This window comes from Acanthochromis polyacanthus, chromosome 2 (genome assembly GCF_021347895.1).
Source record: "Acanthochromis polyacanthus isolate Apoly-LR-REF ecotype Palm Island chromosome 2, KAUST_Apoly_ChrSc, whole genome shotgun sequence".
Lineage (NCBI taxonomy): Eukaryota > Metazoa > Chordata > Actinopteri > Pomacentridae > Acanthochromis > Acanthochromis polyacanthus.
Genome location: NC_067114.1, coordinates 35,813,699 through 35,833,136, shown reverse-complemented (window position 1 = coordinate 35,833,136; position 19,438 = coordinate 35,813,699). Strand labels below are relative to the sequence as shown.

The following is a 19,438-nucleotide window of genomic DNA, read 5'->3' as shown; positions in this document are numbered from 1 at the left end:
TGTTGGCCCAATGCATCTGCCAGACTGTCAAGCTGAAAGAGCTGTGGTGACAGTATAGTGTCTGCTCGTGACCGCCCACCTAGTGGTTGTGTCTTTTTTTTTTTCTCTGCCCCCCAACTGCAATGTGTTTCCATGTGGGGGAAAAATGCATCTAGTGGACAAGACCTTCAGTTGCATATTTGTTTATAGGATGGGATTTTTTTTTTTTTGACAAGATTCCCTGTTTTTCTGACTTCCTTTCCTGACATTATACTTACCTCAAGTTGTCTTTTGGGGCATACATTCGTACATACCATATTTCCACACAGCAGACATGGTGTGATGGAAAATTGGTTAGTCACAGCGCTGCTCAATGCTTATCTGCTAGCTGGCTGCAAAATGTGGAATAGATTTCCTGAATGGAGGCATGTCTCTCTCAGGGATTCCTGTCGTGAAGGAAAGCTCTGGCACTAAAAGGATCTCTCCAGTAATGATTTGCTTGCCTCCTGGCTTGGACCTCTCTTTTGGCCGATGCATAAGTAAAGATTGGCTCGGCTCTTTCATTGTAATTCCATAGTTCCTGCTGTAGTAATTCACAAGAGTGGTGTTTGTACTGTCCATCAAAGTGAAGGTGTCTTTAGGGGACTTGTTCCATTCAATGGCATCGATGCGGTTGTTGTAGCGAGTGATAACAATGCTGCCAATAAGTTCTTTGGTGCACTCATCTTGGAAGTTTTCTTTTCTCTGGTGATACAAGATGTTCATGACATCCAGCACAGTCATTTCGCAAGACTTTGTGAGACACATCCACAGACAGGTACAGACCTCCATCTGTGTGCTGGATACAGGCTGAATAGCCCAGCAACACCTGAAGCCCATGTCTTCCAATCATGACTGCGCTCTCTGGATCATAATGACTTCGGCAGCACTGGCTTCTTTCCAATGATTTTCATTACCCTCCACAGCACCACACTGTAGAGTTTCAGGCTTTTATGTCCTTAGGACATGGTTAGAGTTTGAGTAAATGAGTGGTCTCATTTGGCATCAGGGTTGATTTTTAAGGTTTTGCTTGTTTTGAAGGTGTTTCTGCTCATTGAGCTGAAATCTTGCATCATCATAACTTGAGAGCACCAAAGTTGACCAAGCAGATACTCTTGTATGAAGCATGATAGCTTACCATGTCATGTAAAAACTACTCACATTTTAGAAACTTTACGATCGGTGCTAAAGAACTATCTGTTCTCATTGGCACTCTAATAAAGTTTGACATCCTGACTTGACCTCATATTGTGTTGTAGCTTTTTATTCTTGTGTTTTTAGTCTGTGTTTTGTGGCCCGGTATGTTATTTGCGCACCACTAATGGTTCAACTCTTACGTGTTTTATACATAAAGCTGCTTTATATTTAATTTTCACTGACTGTTGCGACCTGTATGATAACTAATTACTGCAGTTGCATGGCAAATACACCACACTGCATGAATGGCATTCACATTCATCTCAGAAAGCAAACAAATGCCTAATTTATGCAGTGAAAGTATGTACGTTAGGTTCAAATGATGCTCTATTCACCATATACTGACCTTGTAAAATCATACTTTTCATTTTTCTGAGAGTGGTCACCTGATGGGAATCATCATAGTTTCATCTTGCTCGTGTCTCTGCACAGACTGGGCTCATCCAGATTGGGGAGGACAGCCTGTTCATCCTGCCGGTGGATGAATATGATCCATCACAGTCATTCTCTGGATTAAAACACCAGCTGCTGCGACATCGACGTTCAGCTAAGACCAACTCTGCTTTTGATGCAGTTACTTCAAACTACTGTGGGACTGTACAAGGTGAGTGAGGACGGAGGATGTGGAGTTATGGTCACAATGATAGTAGAGTTTGGTGTGCTGTTTGAAAATTAGATGCCATCCACCTCAGTAATGATGGATGCAGTGACCAGTGTTTTTTTTTTTTAAACAAATGACTTTTGAATTTTGTAATTAGTTGTAAACATGAAATGTAGCTTGCATGCATTCATGTGCATCTCTATGTACACCACTCCAACATTTATTCTGTTGGAGTCTTAAAGTACAGCCACAAATCTTTTTTTTTTTTTTTTTTTTTTAGCTCTGTTGAGCTAATCCTTGAAATCTGAGCAATTCTCATGGACTTCAGTTTCAATACTTAGATGAAATGGGAAAATATTTTGATGAACAATGATTTGGCAAGTGTGTGAGCATAGACAAGATGTAAGACCCGCTGAAGAAGGTAAGAGCTACATCATACGTCATCAGAATGCTCAGCAACAGTTAAAAGATAACTGCAGTTTTTAAAACCTTGGATCTCAGATTCCTCTCAGTATCAACACTGTACTTAATCAACTTAATCCTCCAAAGCCCACTATGACATGAGAGACAATTGATCAGGATGGTCAGATTTAACCAAGAATCCCCAAAAAGCAGAGCTGAAAAGAATTAGAAGCTGCTGATCACAGTTAAGTGTGTTTTATATCACCATTGGATGAAAGGTGTAATAGTTCCTGGGTGTTTTTTGCTGTCAATGCTGTGAATCAGTTTTTACTCACTGTGGACTCATTTATTCACTGCAATATAAAGGACAGCATAACAATGGCTAGAAAGAGAGAACACTGAAATGTCATTTGTACAGTACAATACAATTTACAAAAATGAAAGTGGAATTTATGTTACACATACTGTATGTATATACGTGTGTGTGTGTATATATATGTGTGTGTGTGTGTGTGTGTGTGTGTATTTTTATCTGCTCTGTGTAAACACAGCCTACAGTTTAGCCAAGTTCGGCCAAAAAGTCCCTGAATAGTGGCTGATGCTGTGGATCTAACCTGGTACAGAATAGGGTATGTTTCGGATTTACATCCGAAACGTACCTGATTTTGCTTTAACTAAATAATTTCCTGGCCATTCTCTATTAACGATACAGGTTCTCAGCTGAAAGAGAATTTTGTATCTGCAACGTGTTGAGCTATAAGTTAGTAATCCTGCTGATCGAAACCATTCAGTTAAAGTATTGCACACTGTATGCATCGTGTTGCCATGGGAACCCGACATGTATTCAGTTGGTGATGCAGAAATTGTATCAATATGTTTGAAGTTTGTTGTCAAGTCACTGGTATTTATGACAGAGAATATTTACCATAATCAGCAACATTAATTTCACTTTGATTTTTAAAAAAATTAAAGTCCTGCATTATGAGACAGTGCCAAACCTAAATGTACTTTAATACAAAATCATGTTGAAATATTTGAAGCTTTTCACTGTCATAAATGTTTACTTTCTTTGTAGCTCTCCATTATGACAAATTGTTGACTGGGGCACAAGATGTGTTAAACTCGCCCTTTTATGTGAACGCGCACAGAATCTGAAGCAGAAAGTCTGAGTTAAAGAAAGTTGAAAACCACCTTTGTGATGCCTGTTACCTCTGACTGGGGCTTTAGATTTGCCGAGCCAGCTGACACAAATAAATCCTGGACATGTATCTAAAGACCAGTCGTTAGTTTCCAATGACTCCTACAATGCTAAATTTTGAAGCTTTTTCATTTTTGTCACAAAAACTAATTTTGTTTCTTTCATAGATTTATTGTAGGTCTTCTTGAAATGTGACAAAATCTGCTGATTCAAAAATCTTCTGACAGCAGCTTGAATGATCAGTTTTGGTGATGTAGAAGGCAGTGTTAACCAAATTTTCTCACTGACATGGCCAATTTAAATAGGGTCCATTTTATACTCATTAGACTCTCAAACAACACAGTGGGAAAGTCTGAGGAGCTCAGCACAGGCTTCATAAAGCAATTTATTGACTCAAACAAGTCAGGGTTATGTCATCTTAAAGCAGCTACAAATCTCAATATCTGTGCAAAAAATTGCAAGTATAAGATGTATGGTACAGTTGCGTTACTGCTACAACAGGAAGAAAACACAAACTATGACCTGTTGCTGAGAGACAGTTGGTCAGGATGGTCGAGAGTCAACCAAGAATCACCAAAAAGCAAATCTGAAATGAATTGGAAGCTGCTGGAACACAGTCAAGTGTATTTTATATCAACATGAGCTGAGCAGCTGCTGTGAATGAGGAAGCCCTTTATTCAGAAATGGAACCTTAAAGGTCAACTGAGGTTTGCTAATGATCATATGGACAATGAAAGGGTCCTCTGGATGAAAATTCTGTGGTCAGATTAAACAAAAATGTATCTATTTAGCCACATTGACCAGAAATGTCTGTAGAAGACAAGATGACGCATTTAACCCCAAGAATAAAAAAATACCATCAGACATGGTGGTGGTACCATGGTGGCCTTCCTAAATAAAACCTATCGAGAATCTGTGGAGAATGACAAAGGAGCAAGGCTGTCAACCACCAAATTCAGTTTAACTTCATTTAAGCGATCAAGGATGCAACCAGAAGCATGTTGACGGCTACCAAAAGCTGCTAGTCAAAGTGAAAATGGCCAAGGAACATTTAACCGAATGTTTGCATTTCTGTATGTGTAGTGTTTACAATTTTTACATTTTTGGGCATTTTTGCCCTTTATATAGGTGCAGTCAGGGAGAGACTAGAAAGGTAGGGAGAAGAGTGGGGGATTACATGCAGCAAGCCATTCCATTTCAGCTTCTGGGGTGCCCCACTGTATATACATTTTTTGAACCAGCTGATTTAGTCATATTTCCAGAAGATCTATGATAAGTCTATGAAAGAAGCAAAATAAAACATGGTTGTTTTTTGTCAGTAGTGAAGTGACTATTGTGTACTACAGAAGGGGCTGGCTAAGCAAGACTGGTGAATTTTAAATAAATAGTCATGTTAAAGAGATCACCATTTCAAGCTTAGATTGTGTTCAGTTTTGTTATGCAGCAGTATGTCACAAATGACTGTTGGAAAGTTGATAATCTGCCAATTGTTTGAGTTTTTCCTCTGCTTTATGATAAATTACGCAGTGTATTTGTCTCTTTTTTTGACTAGCAGATTTTGGAGTTCAGAGGGTCTGATTACTTGGTGACATAATAAATGTCTGAAGAGAAAAGGAAAAAGTAAACAACAAATTACCTGTTGTGAACATCCGTCACAATTAAAATACCCTTGTACTACTTTAATATACTGTAATTGCAGTGAGGGCATATTAGTCATGTTTCAAGTGGATTTGCGATCAGTTTGACCTCTACATGAATTTGTGTATTGTTAGGATAAACTGTTTGTTTGTTTCCAGTCTGTCCAATAGATTGTTTATATTTTGTCACATATTCTATTGTTCAGATCTTAGTAACTGCTTATTAAATTGTAAAAAAAAAAAACAAAGCAAAAACTAATCAAAGCCTTTAATACAACATTGACTACGTTTATATGTCATTAATATTCGGGTTAAGGTCAATATTCCGGTTTCTGAAACATTTAGAATAACCCGTTTACATGCCTAAACAGAGTTACTCCTGTTTACATGATCAGCGTAATCAGTTGGGATATTTCCATCCAAACCGGGACGCACAGATGTCATGACGCAAATTGCGTCATTTCCGTTTCTTCTTCCTGTACCCAAAGACAATAAATAAATAAATAAAGTAGTCCGTTTCCTCCTCGCTCCAAAAGTGTGGCGCTGTGCTGCCACGTGTGGGTTTCACCATGTCTGTTTACCTCTCCTTGTGTATTTCCGGTGGGTCGCGTGCCAGACGCGGCATACAAGCAGTTGCCGTACTCAAGACCTCCTTTTCGGATGAAACATGCGCAGAACGCAAATTAAGGCTCAAGCGACCGAGTGGGGTCATTTATGACCCCAACCATATAATTATATTTGCTGTTTTTATATCTTGTATCTGAAAAATGTTTCCTACCATGAATTTGTCAATCTGCTTGTCCTACAGTTGCTCAGTTTTTTGTAGAGATCGGCCAACTGGTGTGACAAGGATAATGGAAACTTGTCTGGGGTCACTTATGACCCCAGAAAGATGTATAGGTTTTTCACTATTGTAGGCCTTGGTTTTATTTATTTATTTTTACCTCTAATTGCTATATTTCAGTGTTTTGCAGTGCACTATAGTTGGCAGACCTACATTTTTAGTCACAGCTGCCCTGGGGCAGACTGACTGGCTGCCAATCCACTCCTACAACCCCTCTGACCACCACCAACATTACACAGCATACACATTCATACACCAGTGTAAGTGGCAGCACTGGAGGTAAGGTGGGTAAAGTGTCTTGCATTGGACGAACGGCTCTGCCACCTGAGCCACAGCCGCCCCTAATCTAAATACTTCTCTGCATGTTACATTGCACACATACAGACAAGATGTTTGTGTAGATTTTGTTTTTATGTACTTTTGATTTACTATTGAGGAAACAAAAGGAATAGAGTTATAAAAGTGGCAGACAAAGCGTGTCTAAATAAATGTTATTGCATTCTTACAATGCATCATATTGTTCATATGGTTTTACTTTAGCTCTGAGTCAAAATTGATTAAAATCCATGAATATTAAAAGAAGGTTATTTTAGAATATCCGTCTTAAAATGCAGTGGAGTGGAATAGGTAAGAAAGCACAAAAAGAGGCAAAGTAGACCTGTGTAAAATATAGTGGGGTCATAAATGACCCCTGTCAGTCATTTTAGTCGCTAAAATAGCTTGGTCGCTTGAGAATTAATGTTTCTTTCTATGGGGATATTCCGATGCACGTTTATATTACGAGATATTCGGGTTAGAAAAGGAGTAACCCAGGGGTCTTATTCGGGTTTTTAAAAACCGGAATATGAGCATATTCAGGTTTTTGCGGGTGTTTACATGGCCGTACGCAACCGGGTTATTGTTAATAGTCCAGTTATGAAAGGGTTATTGTCTGCATATAAACGTAGTCATTGGAAAATGGACCCAAATTGTCATGAGCAGGAGTTATCCTACTGATGAATTCTACATCATGGCTACCTCATGTATAATGTGTGTAATAGTCTTACACTGATGCAGAGTTTCACTGTTGTTCAGCTCCCCTTTTGCTGTGCTTTGTAAGAATCTTCAATTGAAGCACTTTCCACTGGTCAGTCTGCAAAATTGCTCATATAGAACCTGGGAACAGGCATGCTTTTGCTTTTTGTGTTGGCACCCTATTTATCTGAATCATAAAGCAAGACATGTTTTTCATGTATGTTAAAATTCTGAAAATGGCTCAGATACTTTTACAAATAACACTTTGCAGCTACAAGTACAGTTTGTATGCTTAAGTATTTTGGCAGAGAGAAAGCTTCATACATATGGGTCAAATTTCAGTGGATGGGATTGGTTTGACTTTTCAGAATCCAAGGAATGTTCCCTACTCTCACCTCAAAAACCCTAAAACATCTTCCAAATCCCTCTGCAGTAATGTGCTTGCTGTGAGCTGTGTGAATGAACTACTGTCTGCCTTTCCACGCTCACAGCTAAAATGGGTGTGTTGAACATCTCAGGAAAGCAGTGCTAATAAATCATAGGTTTCAGAGCAGCATTTACTGCTATCTGCCATTCTTTGATGTTTATTCTGCTCCAGTCTGCTGTAAGAGAGGCTGTGTGGAATGCAGATGTTTCTCTATTTAATGTGTATCTCCTTTCTGCAGAGTTCTTGTTGGAACCTGCTGAGGCTCTTGCTATAAATGCTATCAAACTCAGACTAGCCACTCTGTTCGTTTACATAAAAAGATGTGAGTATTTTCCTAACCATTCGAATCACTGTGCCAAAGTTATACAAACTGAACAAAAACATAATCGTAGCATGCAGTCTGCTTCTTTGACATTATAAAGAAAAAAAATACTGCTCAAGCAGAAATTGGGTGTAACTGTGGGTGAGGAGTTGGCTATTCTTGTAAAAGGCATCTTAGTTGGTGGAGACTTGGCAAATTATTATCATACTCTTTCGTAAGCAGGCACAAGCTGCTCAGACAATGACTGTGCTGGTGTTATTCTGTTCGTCCTCAGACAATTAAAACTCCTTGTAGCTTTATCCACATTTCCTCTGTACAGTCATTATCCAGAGCAGCTTGACCTTGACAACTGAGCTGCACCTCCAAAGTTACATAACATCACCCGAGCTAAAGACCACCAGCACTTTGGACGAAGTGTATAAATTCTTTCCATATGTTCATAACTAGGGCATACACAATAATTGAGACCTCCTCTTTAGAGGGAAAGAAGGAAAAAAACAGCAGAATTGTGTCTCGAGCTGCAACTTCCCTGTTTGCTTGTTTAACCTGTCAGTGACTGAGCAAGGTTTTGTACATGTTCATGAAACGCTTACATTATGCGCTCCCTTTCACACACCCATTCTGCTTCATGATAAGATATCTTCCGATGTCAAATGATTTATACAACCTTCCATAATCACTGTCATCATTTTTAATTCATAAAGTGAATTTGAATTACTTCTGTATTCTGCTTCTGAACTTCATCATGGATATTTGAAATTCCTATTGTCATGGTTGGGTGGCTCCCAGAATCACCTTTGAGAGTAGTGGTAACAGAATGTGGGGAGGGTAAGGTCATCCAGCTCGAGAGATTTTGAGGTAATTTCATGCTTGTACTGAGTGTTTGTATGCATATACTGTATCCACCCAAAGCTCCAAGGTGAGATGGATAACAGGGCAGATTGTCAGATTACAAATCGTTTCCTTTACATTCATGTCTGCCTGGACTCAACCAGTCCCCTCTTCTCTTCCTTTTTAGCAAGGCCTCCATTTCCTTCCCAAAACCACTTTGCCTCTGGAGAGAGATGCAAACTGAAGCAGACTTTATATCCATTAACAATCAGCTTCAGGTCCAGAGGAATGCACAGCATGTCTTTCTCTCTGCAGTTGGCAGTGACGAGTGTGATGGGAGCTTAGGTCACTAGTGATTGTGCTGTTTCTTTACTGTGTCTGCTGTTGTCTGCAACCAGCTCTACGCATGATACTTTTCTCTAGTTTGGAAGGCTAACAGGTCAGAACAGCATTAAATTGGATCTGTTAGTTATATTCAATGTGAGGAAGTGTGGTCTCCCCAATGAACAGTGTTAGTGTTAGTTAACCTCGCAAAAAGGTTACAATTTCTAATGTACCACTGTTCATTACAAATGATCTGCTGATGCACAGACCACTTATGTTGTCCATAAAAAAGATTTTTTTTTCTAGGCTGCAAAACAGATGCACTACTAGTCAACAGTTTAGACAAACCTTCTCATTTAATGTTTTTTCTTTATTTTCATGATTTACATTGTAGATTCTTACTAAAGGCATCAAAACTTTGAATGAACACACATGGAATTATGTAGCAAACAAAGTGTGAAATAAGTCAAAACATATTTTAGATTCTTCAAAATAGTCACCCTTTGCTTGGAATACTGCTTTTTACACTCTTGACATTCTCTCAATGAGCTTCAAAAGGTTGTCATCTGAAATGATTTTCCAACAGTCTTGAAGGAGTTCCCAAAGATGCCGAGCTCTTTTTGGTCCTTTTACCTTCACTCAGCGGTGAACCCCAAACCATCTCAACTGGATTTAGGTCAGGAGACTGTGGAAGCTAGGTCATCAGACACAGCACTCATCACTCTTCTTCTTGATCAGATCATGCTTACACAGCCTTGAGGCGTGTTTGTGTCATTGTCCTGTTGAAAAATGAATGATGGTCCAACTAAACGCAAACCAGGTGGGATAGCATATCGCTGCAGGATGCTGTGGTAACCATGCTGGTTCAGTGTGTCTTCAATTTTGAACAAATCGCCAACAGTGTCACCAGCAAAGCACCCCCACGCCATCAGACCTCCTTCATGGTTCACGGTGGGAACCATGCATGTAAAGACCAAATGTTCACCAGTAGTTTTGAGTTATTTTGTTCAGATATAAAGTGAATACATAGATGTTGATTAGCTTGTCAGTTTCAGCAAGAGCTCTCAACATGTCAGCGGGCAGATTTTGACAGCCACCATGCACAGCAGAGCCACCCAGTAGAGCCACCAGATTCGTTGGGCCAACCACGCCTACGCCGTAATGGCTCATGTCTTGGTGACCCCAACAGACCCAACCGCCCCACCAGGCATGCTGCAACCCCACCGTCCTATTTCTTCTGGAGTAGGCTGTCCCAGGTGTGGGAGAGCATGAAGCCCCCCTCATCCCTGTTCATGGCCTTCTTTGCACACCACCTGATCTCGTCCTGTCTCATCCCGTTCCAATGTTTCTTGCTCCATCCCAGTTCATAACATGATTGCTATGTTTTGGACTGGGACGGGGCAAGAATCATTGGAACAGAAGACAACAAACTCACACTGGATTAAGGAGGCTATGGAACCATTTTTGGGCCATCCGTTCACCATTTCTGCATCACACAAAGATATGGCGGGTGGAGCCAAAGTCCTGAAATTTGGACTCATCAGACCAAAGCACAGATTTCCACTGGTCTAATGTCCATTCCTTGTTTCTTGGCCCAAACAATTCACTTCTGCTTGTTGCTTTTCCTTAGTAGTGGTTTCTTAGCAACTATTTGACCATAAAGGCCTGATTCGCAGTTGATGTAGAGATGTATGAATCTAAAATCTAAAACATGTCTTGACTTATTTCACACTTTTTTGTGTACTGAATAATTCGATATGAGTTCATTAATAGTTTTAAAGCCTTCAGTGAGAATCTACAATGTAAATCGTTAAATGAGAGGGTGTGTCCAAACTTCTGACTGGTAGTATAATATCTCTGTGGACAGGTCATCATGATTTTTAATAGAAATGAGGATGATGTAATTTTATTTTAGACTTTCAACTTGAGAGCTAATGATTTTGAGTACACTGTGCATGTAACTACAGAAAATATAAAGTGTTATGGTTTTGATTTGAAAAGGCAAGCTTATCCTGGTCTGGACGTTAGAAAGATCAGTAGATATCTAAGTAGTTTCCAGATGCAGTCAAAGTTAATAATAGCATGTAGACTTTGCAGGAAGTAGTTGGTGTTGGATTGTTCAGTCCAAACGATAGGATAAGACTCAGTAAGAAGTTCAAGGCTTATAACAGAAAAGGTTCAGAAGTGTGAAGAATTCATAAGTAAAGTCATTGTGAATGTGTTGCACTGCTTAATTGTTTTACTACTTCCTCTACCTGTTTATGGCATCTTTCTCCTTGGGTTTTATGCATATTGTGAAGATCAGGTGTTCGAATAAAAATGGTGAGAGATTGGCAGAAGATCGGAGTATCATTCAGATTTTTACATCACTGCTACTCTTAATAATGCTGGTTATTAATCTGGGACTTTAACAGTACTTTTATTGCTACTTTTTGATGTTTTTCCAAACTGGGTTGCGTATGCGTTCACATAAAAAGGGGTGTTTACCACGTTATGTGATTCTTCTTCCACATGAAATAGACCACTGATATGCCACCTACTTCAGTCAGCAAGTTGTTTGAATGGAGAGCAATGAGAATTATAAACATTAATGATTGCATAATCTGTATTCTAACGTGTTCTATTAAGTGCAGTACCAGCAGTGTAAACAGACTTGGCAGCTGACTTCTCTCCATCTGCACTCATTTTCTTGCTCAGCTTGTTATTGTAGCATGCTGTGATCGTGCAACCAAAGAACAGAGAAAATGAAGCAAGAACAGAGCACACTTGGTGTTTGTTTTAAGCCATCAATCTTGCAGCTGAAATTGCATCTAAGTTAACCAAGAGCATTTTCTTATATCTATCAAGGAAATGTTTATCAATACATACCATTTCATTTCCCACACTGAAACATTGGGTATGTTTTCCTTCCGAATGGAATTGCAGTAGTTGCACATGCAGGGCTGTTAGAAAGTATTGCCCCCTCCTACAGATATCTTCTATGTACGGACGGACGAACACATCTGACGGATGAACAGATGATTGAATGAATGAACGAGTCAAATAATAATCGCACGACATTGTCCGAGGGGGACAAAGCGAATATTTGGATCTCAATAAATATTCAGATACCACCGTGACGACTGAATATTCGGATATTCGGGTCCAGCCCTATTTCTTAATATTTAGAAAGTGGGTTCCCTCAAATCACAGATAAATGCATTCTCTTACCACACTTCCCTTGTATGCCTCCTTTCCTTAGCCAAACTGATCCGCAGCATGATATTGCTGTCAAAACATTTGTCCACTGCTTGTCTTTGTTTGCAATCATTGCGTTACCCATTTACCCTGATATACTTTTTTTATGCCCTTCATCTTGTGGCTAGAAAAAGACATAAATTAATATTAATATTTACAGTTTGACTTTTAGACATAACCAAACATAATTCTACACTGTTTTTCACTGGTTTTATTTGGTATCTTGAAATTCACATTTCTGCTGACTAATCTTAGTTTAAATACAAACTCATAAAAACTCAAAGTTCAGTTGAAACAACACAAATCATTAAATTAAGAGGAAGAAAATCCAAGAAAAAAATTGCCATTGCTGATTGATCGAATTGGAATTTACCATTTGCATGTATATGCTGTCTTTGGGTTGAAAATCACATTTTTTGGAGCTTTTGTTTTTTTTTAAATTAGTGGAGGTTTGATTAGTGAATACCATCTGAGAATCTCTAAACAGTGATAATTAGTTCAGGCCTGAGCAGAAGCAGCAGTAATCCAGTCACTGTATGAGGCAATGTTTCCTTCAAAGTGCTGAGCAGGCAAAGTCATTGTTTCCCTGTGGTGCTGGTTTCACAGTTCAAAGCACTGTTATTTGCCACAATGTGACTCAAACATCCCTGTGAGAGTGTCTCACTCACTGCCTCACTAGTCAGGTGATAAGCTGTATTATTAAAGGAATATTAGGTTTGATGACATGTCTTTATTAACTATATTTATTGTCCTCTAGTTGAACGATTCCTTTGCTTCATTTAGTATATTTTCAAGTTTTGTTGTTTTGTTTTTTGTTTGTCTTGACTGGTAATCATACTTCTACCTAAGGTCCACTTTCCTGGTGCAGAGTTGTGCTCTCATGAATGCCTACACATGATTGGCCTTTGCTCGACCAGGTGTTAGCAATGTGCACTGTAGCAAGTGGATTCCTGGAGGAAGAAAAGAGATTTTTCGAGGCTGGAAAACACATACACTACCAGTTTGAACACAGCTTCTCATTTGAAGGTTTTTATTAATTTTGATGATTATTTAAATTGTAGATTCTTACTAAAGGCATCAAAACTTTGAATGAACACATATGGAATTATGTAGCAAACAAAAAAGTCTGAAATAAATAAAAACATCTTTTACATTTTAGATTCTTGAAAATATCCGCCCTTTGCTTTGCTTACTGATTTGCACATTCTTGGCATTCACTCAAGGTAGTCACCTGAAATTCACAGATGTGCCTTGTCAAGGATAATTACCTCCGCCAGGAGGTTATGTAATCACCGGAGAGTGTGTGTGTGTGTGTGTGTGTGTGTGTGTGTGTGTGTGTGTGTGTGTTTGTGTTTGTTTGTTTGTTTGTTTGTTTGTTTGTTTGTTAACAGCATAACTCAAAAAGCCATGGATGGATTTTCACCAAATTTTGACAGGATGTCCGGAAGAGCAAAAGTAACAATCGATTAGATTTTGGAGGTAATCCGGATCACCGTCTGGATCCAGGATTTTTTTTGAAGGTCGAAGGACAATTGTGAGGGACTCTCAGTTGTACAGACAGAGGTCGCCGGATCGATCCCAGGCGACGGCCGAATTCCGCACGGCCGGTTTTGCCTGCCCGAGCGAGTCGGGACCGACGGAACGAAGCGGCGGCGACGCGTACGGTACCGTCACGTGTGCACGCAACGCTACCGTTACGTGCGTGCGGCGGCGCCGCCGTCAAAACACTGTGCTGTTACACTGTACATGAATGTTATGCTTTGTGCACAAAGATCCCGGGCGACGGCCGAATTCCGCGCGGCCGGTTCGGCCTGCCCGAGCGAGTCGGGACCGACGAAATGAAGCGGCGGCGACGCGTACGGTACCGTCACACGTGCACGCAATACTACCGTTATGTGCGTGCGTCAAAACACTGTGCTGTTACACTGTACATGCATGTTATGCTTTGTGCACAAACTGTTAAAACTAAATTAAATCCGTCCATTACGTTTTGGGTTATGCTGTTAACAGACAAACAGACAGACAGACAGACAAACTCCGATTGGTCATCTGTACAATTGACCGATGGCCTGGCGGAGGTCTGCACTCTCCGAGTGCATATCTAGTTTGTGTAATTTTTTGCCTTCTTAATTGGGTTAGGGTCATCAGTTGTTGTGCAGAAGTCAGGTTGGTACACAGTTGACAGCCCTATTCGACCATTGTTAAAATCCATATTATGGCAGGAACCAATTATCTAAGTAAAGAGAAATGACAGTCATTACTTTAAGAACTGGAACTCACTCAGTCTGGAAAATTGCAAAAACTTTGACTGTATCCCCAAGTGCAGTCGCAAAAACAATCAAGGGCTTCAACGAAACTGGCTCACATGAGGACCACCCCAGGAAAGGAAGAGTCGCATCTGCTGCTGAGGATAAGTTCATCTGAGTCACTGGCCTCAGAAATGGCAAGTTAACAGCACCTTAGATTAGAGCCCAGATAAATGCCACACAGAGTTCTAGTAGCAGACACATCTCTGCATCAACTGCGAATCAGTAGCCTAGCTGTGCTAGACCCAGGTCTGAAGACGCAAGGGTCTAGGAACTCTCGACAGGGAGGGAGGCGGGCTAAAAGGTTGTCTTTCAAATAACTGTGCAGCAATTGGGTAGGTATACAACCAATCAAGCACAACGAATAGGCTGACGTAGTTCCTAGAGCGCCGGAATTTAGAGGATGCGGGAGTTCGGTGAAACATCTTTCTTCTCAATGGAACACTTCAGTGCCGTCCTTTGTTTATCTTTCAAGTTGAATTTTAGCTTCAAATCTTTAAGGGCTGTGGCCAAAGCCGAGTTGAAAGATAACTGTTTATTGTGCGTAGCCATCTTCTTGTCTATCCTTGTTTCTATGGTTGTTTCCGGTTGTTTCTGTCAGAATCGTCGCGCCTCTGTCGTCACTTAGTTACGCCCGCCTTCTGACTCTACACTTCATGGTGATTCGTCGGCCAATTTTAGGAGCATCCAACCTCAAGGCTTACCGAGGGTAACTAGACCGACCCTGGCAGAGAATTAAATTCATTGCCGTGGGTTGTCTAGCGCGGCTAGGCTAGCGGATCAGGCCTTTATGATCAAATTGCTGCTAAGAAACCACTTCAAAGGGAAAACAACAAGCAGAAGAGATTTGTTTGGGCCAGGAAACATAAGGAATGGACATTAGATAAATGGAAATCTGTGTCTTGGTCTAATGAGTCCAGATTTGAGAAATCCAACATCATCTCCAGCAATAGTCACCACCCCAGAATTCTATTAAATGCAATCAACTCTGTTGTTAACCCATCCACCTCTGTTCTAGCTGCTGCTTCAGTCAAGACCTGCCATAATTTCCTTCGCCTTTTCACCGATAGAATTGCAACTATCAGGCAGCTCATCTCAGGGTATTTGGATGTTGGCTTGCCTGTTGCTCCGGTACTTTCTGCTGTGTTTGATCACTTGGAACAGGTTACACAGCCAACTCTCACTAAAGTTGTGCCACAGATGAAACCTATGAGCTGCCCCTTGGACATTCTTCCTACCAAACTGTTGGTTGAGGTTTTTAATATTGTCAGTCATAGTCTGTTGGTCTTTATTTACTGTTGTCGCAGCTCTGAACTTGTACCAACTGCCTTAAAACATGCTGTGGTTCGAGCTTTGATTAAAAAAAACCTTAGCTTGGCCCTTCAGTTTTGTCAAATTTTCGACCTGTTTCACATTTATTTTTTTTGTCCAAGGTTTTAGAAAAAGTTGTTTTTATACAGTTCCAGTCTTTCCTTGAACGGCATTTTTGAAAAATTTCAATCTGGGTTCAGATCTTGTCACAGTACTGAGTCTGCCCTGTTGAAGGTCCACAATAAAATTGCATTGTCCGTTGATGCCAAGTGTCCTGTGATTCTAGTGCTGCTGGACCTCACAGCGGCTTTCGGCACAGTGGACCATACAGTCCTCTTGTCTCGTCTGAGCCAGTTTGTTGGCATTAGTGGCACCACTCTTCGGTGGTTCACTTCTTATCTTACTGATCAGAGTTTTTCAGTAATGATTGGCGACCTGTCCTCCCCTCATGCACCTTTCTCATGTGGGGTGCCAAAAGGCTCAATTTCTGGCCCTACTCTGTTCTTCCTTTATATGCTGCCACTTGGGTCAATTATATCAAAACAATCTGTCTTTCCACTGTTATGTGGATGACATTCAGATTTATCTACCAGTGCAACCAACAAAAAGTGAGGCCCTAAGTAGCATAACTAGCTGTATTATTGACATTAAAAAGTGGCTGTCATCCAACTTTTTACTTTTTGAATGAGGACAAGACTGAATGCCTTGTGTTTGGGGATACTGATCTATCAAGTTTCGATTCAGTGACTTTGAGACCTGTGGGCAAAAATCTTTGGGTGACATTTGACAAAGACTTGAAATTTAACAAACAAACTGACACAAATTGGAACTGCAAGTTTCTTTCAGTTGTGCCTTTTAGCCAAAGTCAAGCCTTTCTTAAAATGCGCCAACCTTGAAAAAGCTATTCATGCTTTTATCAGTTCAAGACTGGACTACTGCAATGCACATTACAGTGGCATCTCCCAGTCATCTATCCAGCGCCTCCAACTTGTGCAAAATGCTGCAGCATGAGTTTTAACAAACACTTCTAGGTGTAAGCACATCACCCTAGTCCTGTACACTCTCCACTGGCTTCCAGTCCAGTCAAGAATTCTTTTTAAACTTTTGTTTGTTTTTAACACTCTTCACGGTCTTTCTCCCCTTTACTTCTCAGAGCTTTTGATTTTATGGGACCGAAAAAGAACTCTAAGGTCTTCGAATCAGCAGCTGCTTGAAGTCCCCAGATCTAAATACAAACATTGGGGTGACCGAGCGTTCTCTGTAGCTGCACCCAGGGTCTGGATTAAGCTCCCCCCTCCCCCCCAACATGTGCACCATCACTGACCTGGGTCTTTTTAAATCCTAACTCAAAACGTTCCTGTTTAAAATGGCTTTTCATACCTAGTGGCATGGTGACATTTTATTACTTATATTTCTTTTAGATCTTTTATTTTAGTGCTGTTTTATTCAGGGCTCCAGACTGCGACTAAATGGTTGCATTTTGCGACCAAAATTTGAGCGAGTGCGAGTAAATTTTTCATCTACTCACGCATGTGTGACCAGTAGATTTGCCGATTTTTTTTTTTTTTTTTTTTTTTTTTAAATTTTTAATTACTATTGAATATTTCTTGTGGCTTACAAACTTCTGCTCCACACTTCAGCCCAGTACACAGTAATGCCCAAATGAGCTGGTTTACCAACTGACATTAACTCCAAAAGAAGAAGCAAGGAGACAAACACTAAAGAAGAAGAAGGCGGGCCAATGTGTGTGAGAGCAGGGGGCAAATGACGGTGAAGCTCCTGAAGTTTCACAAAGCCTTTATTCACGTTCAGCCATATTTTTAACACAAATTCACCTTTCTGTCCTTCACTCCTTTCTTGTCTCCATTCTAGCTGCTTATAAGTTTAGACACATCCTTTGCTGGAAGGCAACAGTGGAACCGTTTCACCTTTACATGACTTCGGACTTTTCTGCAGCGACTTCGTCATGTCAAGAAACCTCTTCTTAGAGAATCACTTCCTGAAGCCTGAAGGGAACGGTTATTTTAACACTAGTAAAACAAAGGCTTGCCAGAATTGATGAACTGATCAAGAGACCTTTAAAAGAGTAATTTACACGTGATTCGGTATAAATACATAACATGCACATGCATAACATGCCTGTACTCAGTACAAGGTCATTTTTATTACAGATTTCATCTGTCGGAAATTATACATCAACTGAGCAGCCTTGGTGGAGTACTGCGCTCACTGAGTGCTTTTCTTGTTATGTTTTGTCCAGTGCTGCACAATAAAATGTGAATTGAAAACATAGTTTCTGCATTTATTGTGCAATTATTTATCAGTAATACAGTGAAAATGAGAGGAAATGTGAATATTTACTTTGCAAGTCTATTTTGGTGTGCGCTCCTAAATTTTCTGCTTGCACTCCTAAAATTTTAAGTTAGGGGCCACTGTGTTCCTCGGAAAAAAAGTTAGTCTGGAGCCCTGTTATTGCTGTTTATTTTATTGTTTTATTGTATATTTTATGGGCTGCACAGTGACTTGGTGGTGAGCACTTCACGCCTTGCAGCTAGAAGATCCCTGGTTCATGTCCCGGCTTTCCCGGGGTCTTTCTGCATCGAGTTTGCATGTTCTCCCTGTGCATGTGTGGGTTTCCTCCAGGCACTCTGGTTTCCTCCCACAGGCCAAAAATATGCTGAAGTTAATTGATTATTCTACATTTTCCCGTACGTATGAGTGCGAGTGTGATTGTTTGTCCTGTTTTAGTGTTTTTAAGTTATTTTCTTGTCTTTTCTGTGAAGCACTTTGGCCACCCTTTGGGCTGTTGTACAGGGCTATATAAATAAACTTTGATCGATGGATGATGAATGAAATTTGAAATGTCTTGTTCATCCCGCAAGATTTTTGTAGGCTGTCGAGTAGGTGAAAGGATGGTTCCTCAGTTTGTGACATCAACTGTCAGAAATGTAGGATGAAGCATGATGGTCTGGGGCTGTTTTGCTGAATCCAAGGTTGATGACTTGCATAGACTGAGAGGTACCTTGAACCAAAATGGCTACCACAGCATTCTGCAGCCCCATGCAGTGCCCTCTGATATGTTCCTAGTTGGTCAGGAATTCATCCTACAGCAAGATAATGACCCACTACATAAGTCCAAGCTATGCCAGAACTACAGCCAGTGTGTTTAGCTGCTATATCTGCCAAAGGTGCCTACTTTTATGAGTCAAAAATTTAGAACACATTTTGGTTTCACTATTTTTAGCAAACTTTTGACTGGTAGTGTATCTATATAAAGATAAGTGATCCAAAAGCCAAAAGTGAAAATCTTAAAAAAAATTGGAATGTAAAAGAAAAAAAATATTGCACAGTCTAGACAAAACAAACTACCAATAAGATGTACAAAATTGAAGAATTCCACTAATAGAGGGTTGTTTGCGCGTTTTTTCCAGTTTGTTATATTTGCAGTTTACAAACTTTGTATTGATTAAGTCCAGAATGCAATCTTACAGGATGTCTTCACTCGTGTGCCATACTGTTACAGGCCTATGACAGCTTCGCTGGGAGGAAACATCTATCAGTCACATTTGTACACCAGGAAACAAGCTAAACAGACACCAGCTGGGCCAAATAATGCAAAGGAAAAATTTGACTGGCAAAAGTGACTGCTAAATTTTTAAAATTAGTAGGTCCACGCTGATGCTGGAGCCTCCATCTTGGTAAATACATTGTGGATTGTTGAGACCATTTCCTGTCTCGTTAACCGTTTTTAACAAACTGACCTAATATT

The 19,438-nt window shown here is 40.2% G+C and overlaps 1 protein-coding gene across 1 annotated transcript in view; it reads left to right on the top strand.

The window, feature by feature from the left end:
- Positions 1 to 19,438, top strand: part of adamts17 (ADAM metallopeptidase with thrombospondin type 1 motif, 17) — a 109,260-nt gene that overhangs the window by 19,122 nt on the left and 70,700 nt on the right. The window contains exon 3 of the mRNA XM_051960392.1: positions 1,648 to 1,819. Coding sequence (XP_051816352.1) covers positions 1,648 to 1,819 — 172 coding nt within the window. The remainder of the gene's footprint in view (positions 1 to 1,647; positions 1,820 to 19,438) is intronic.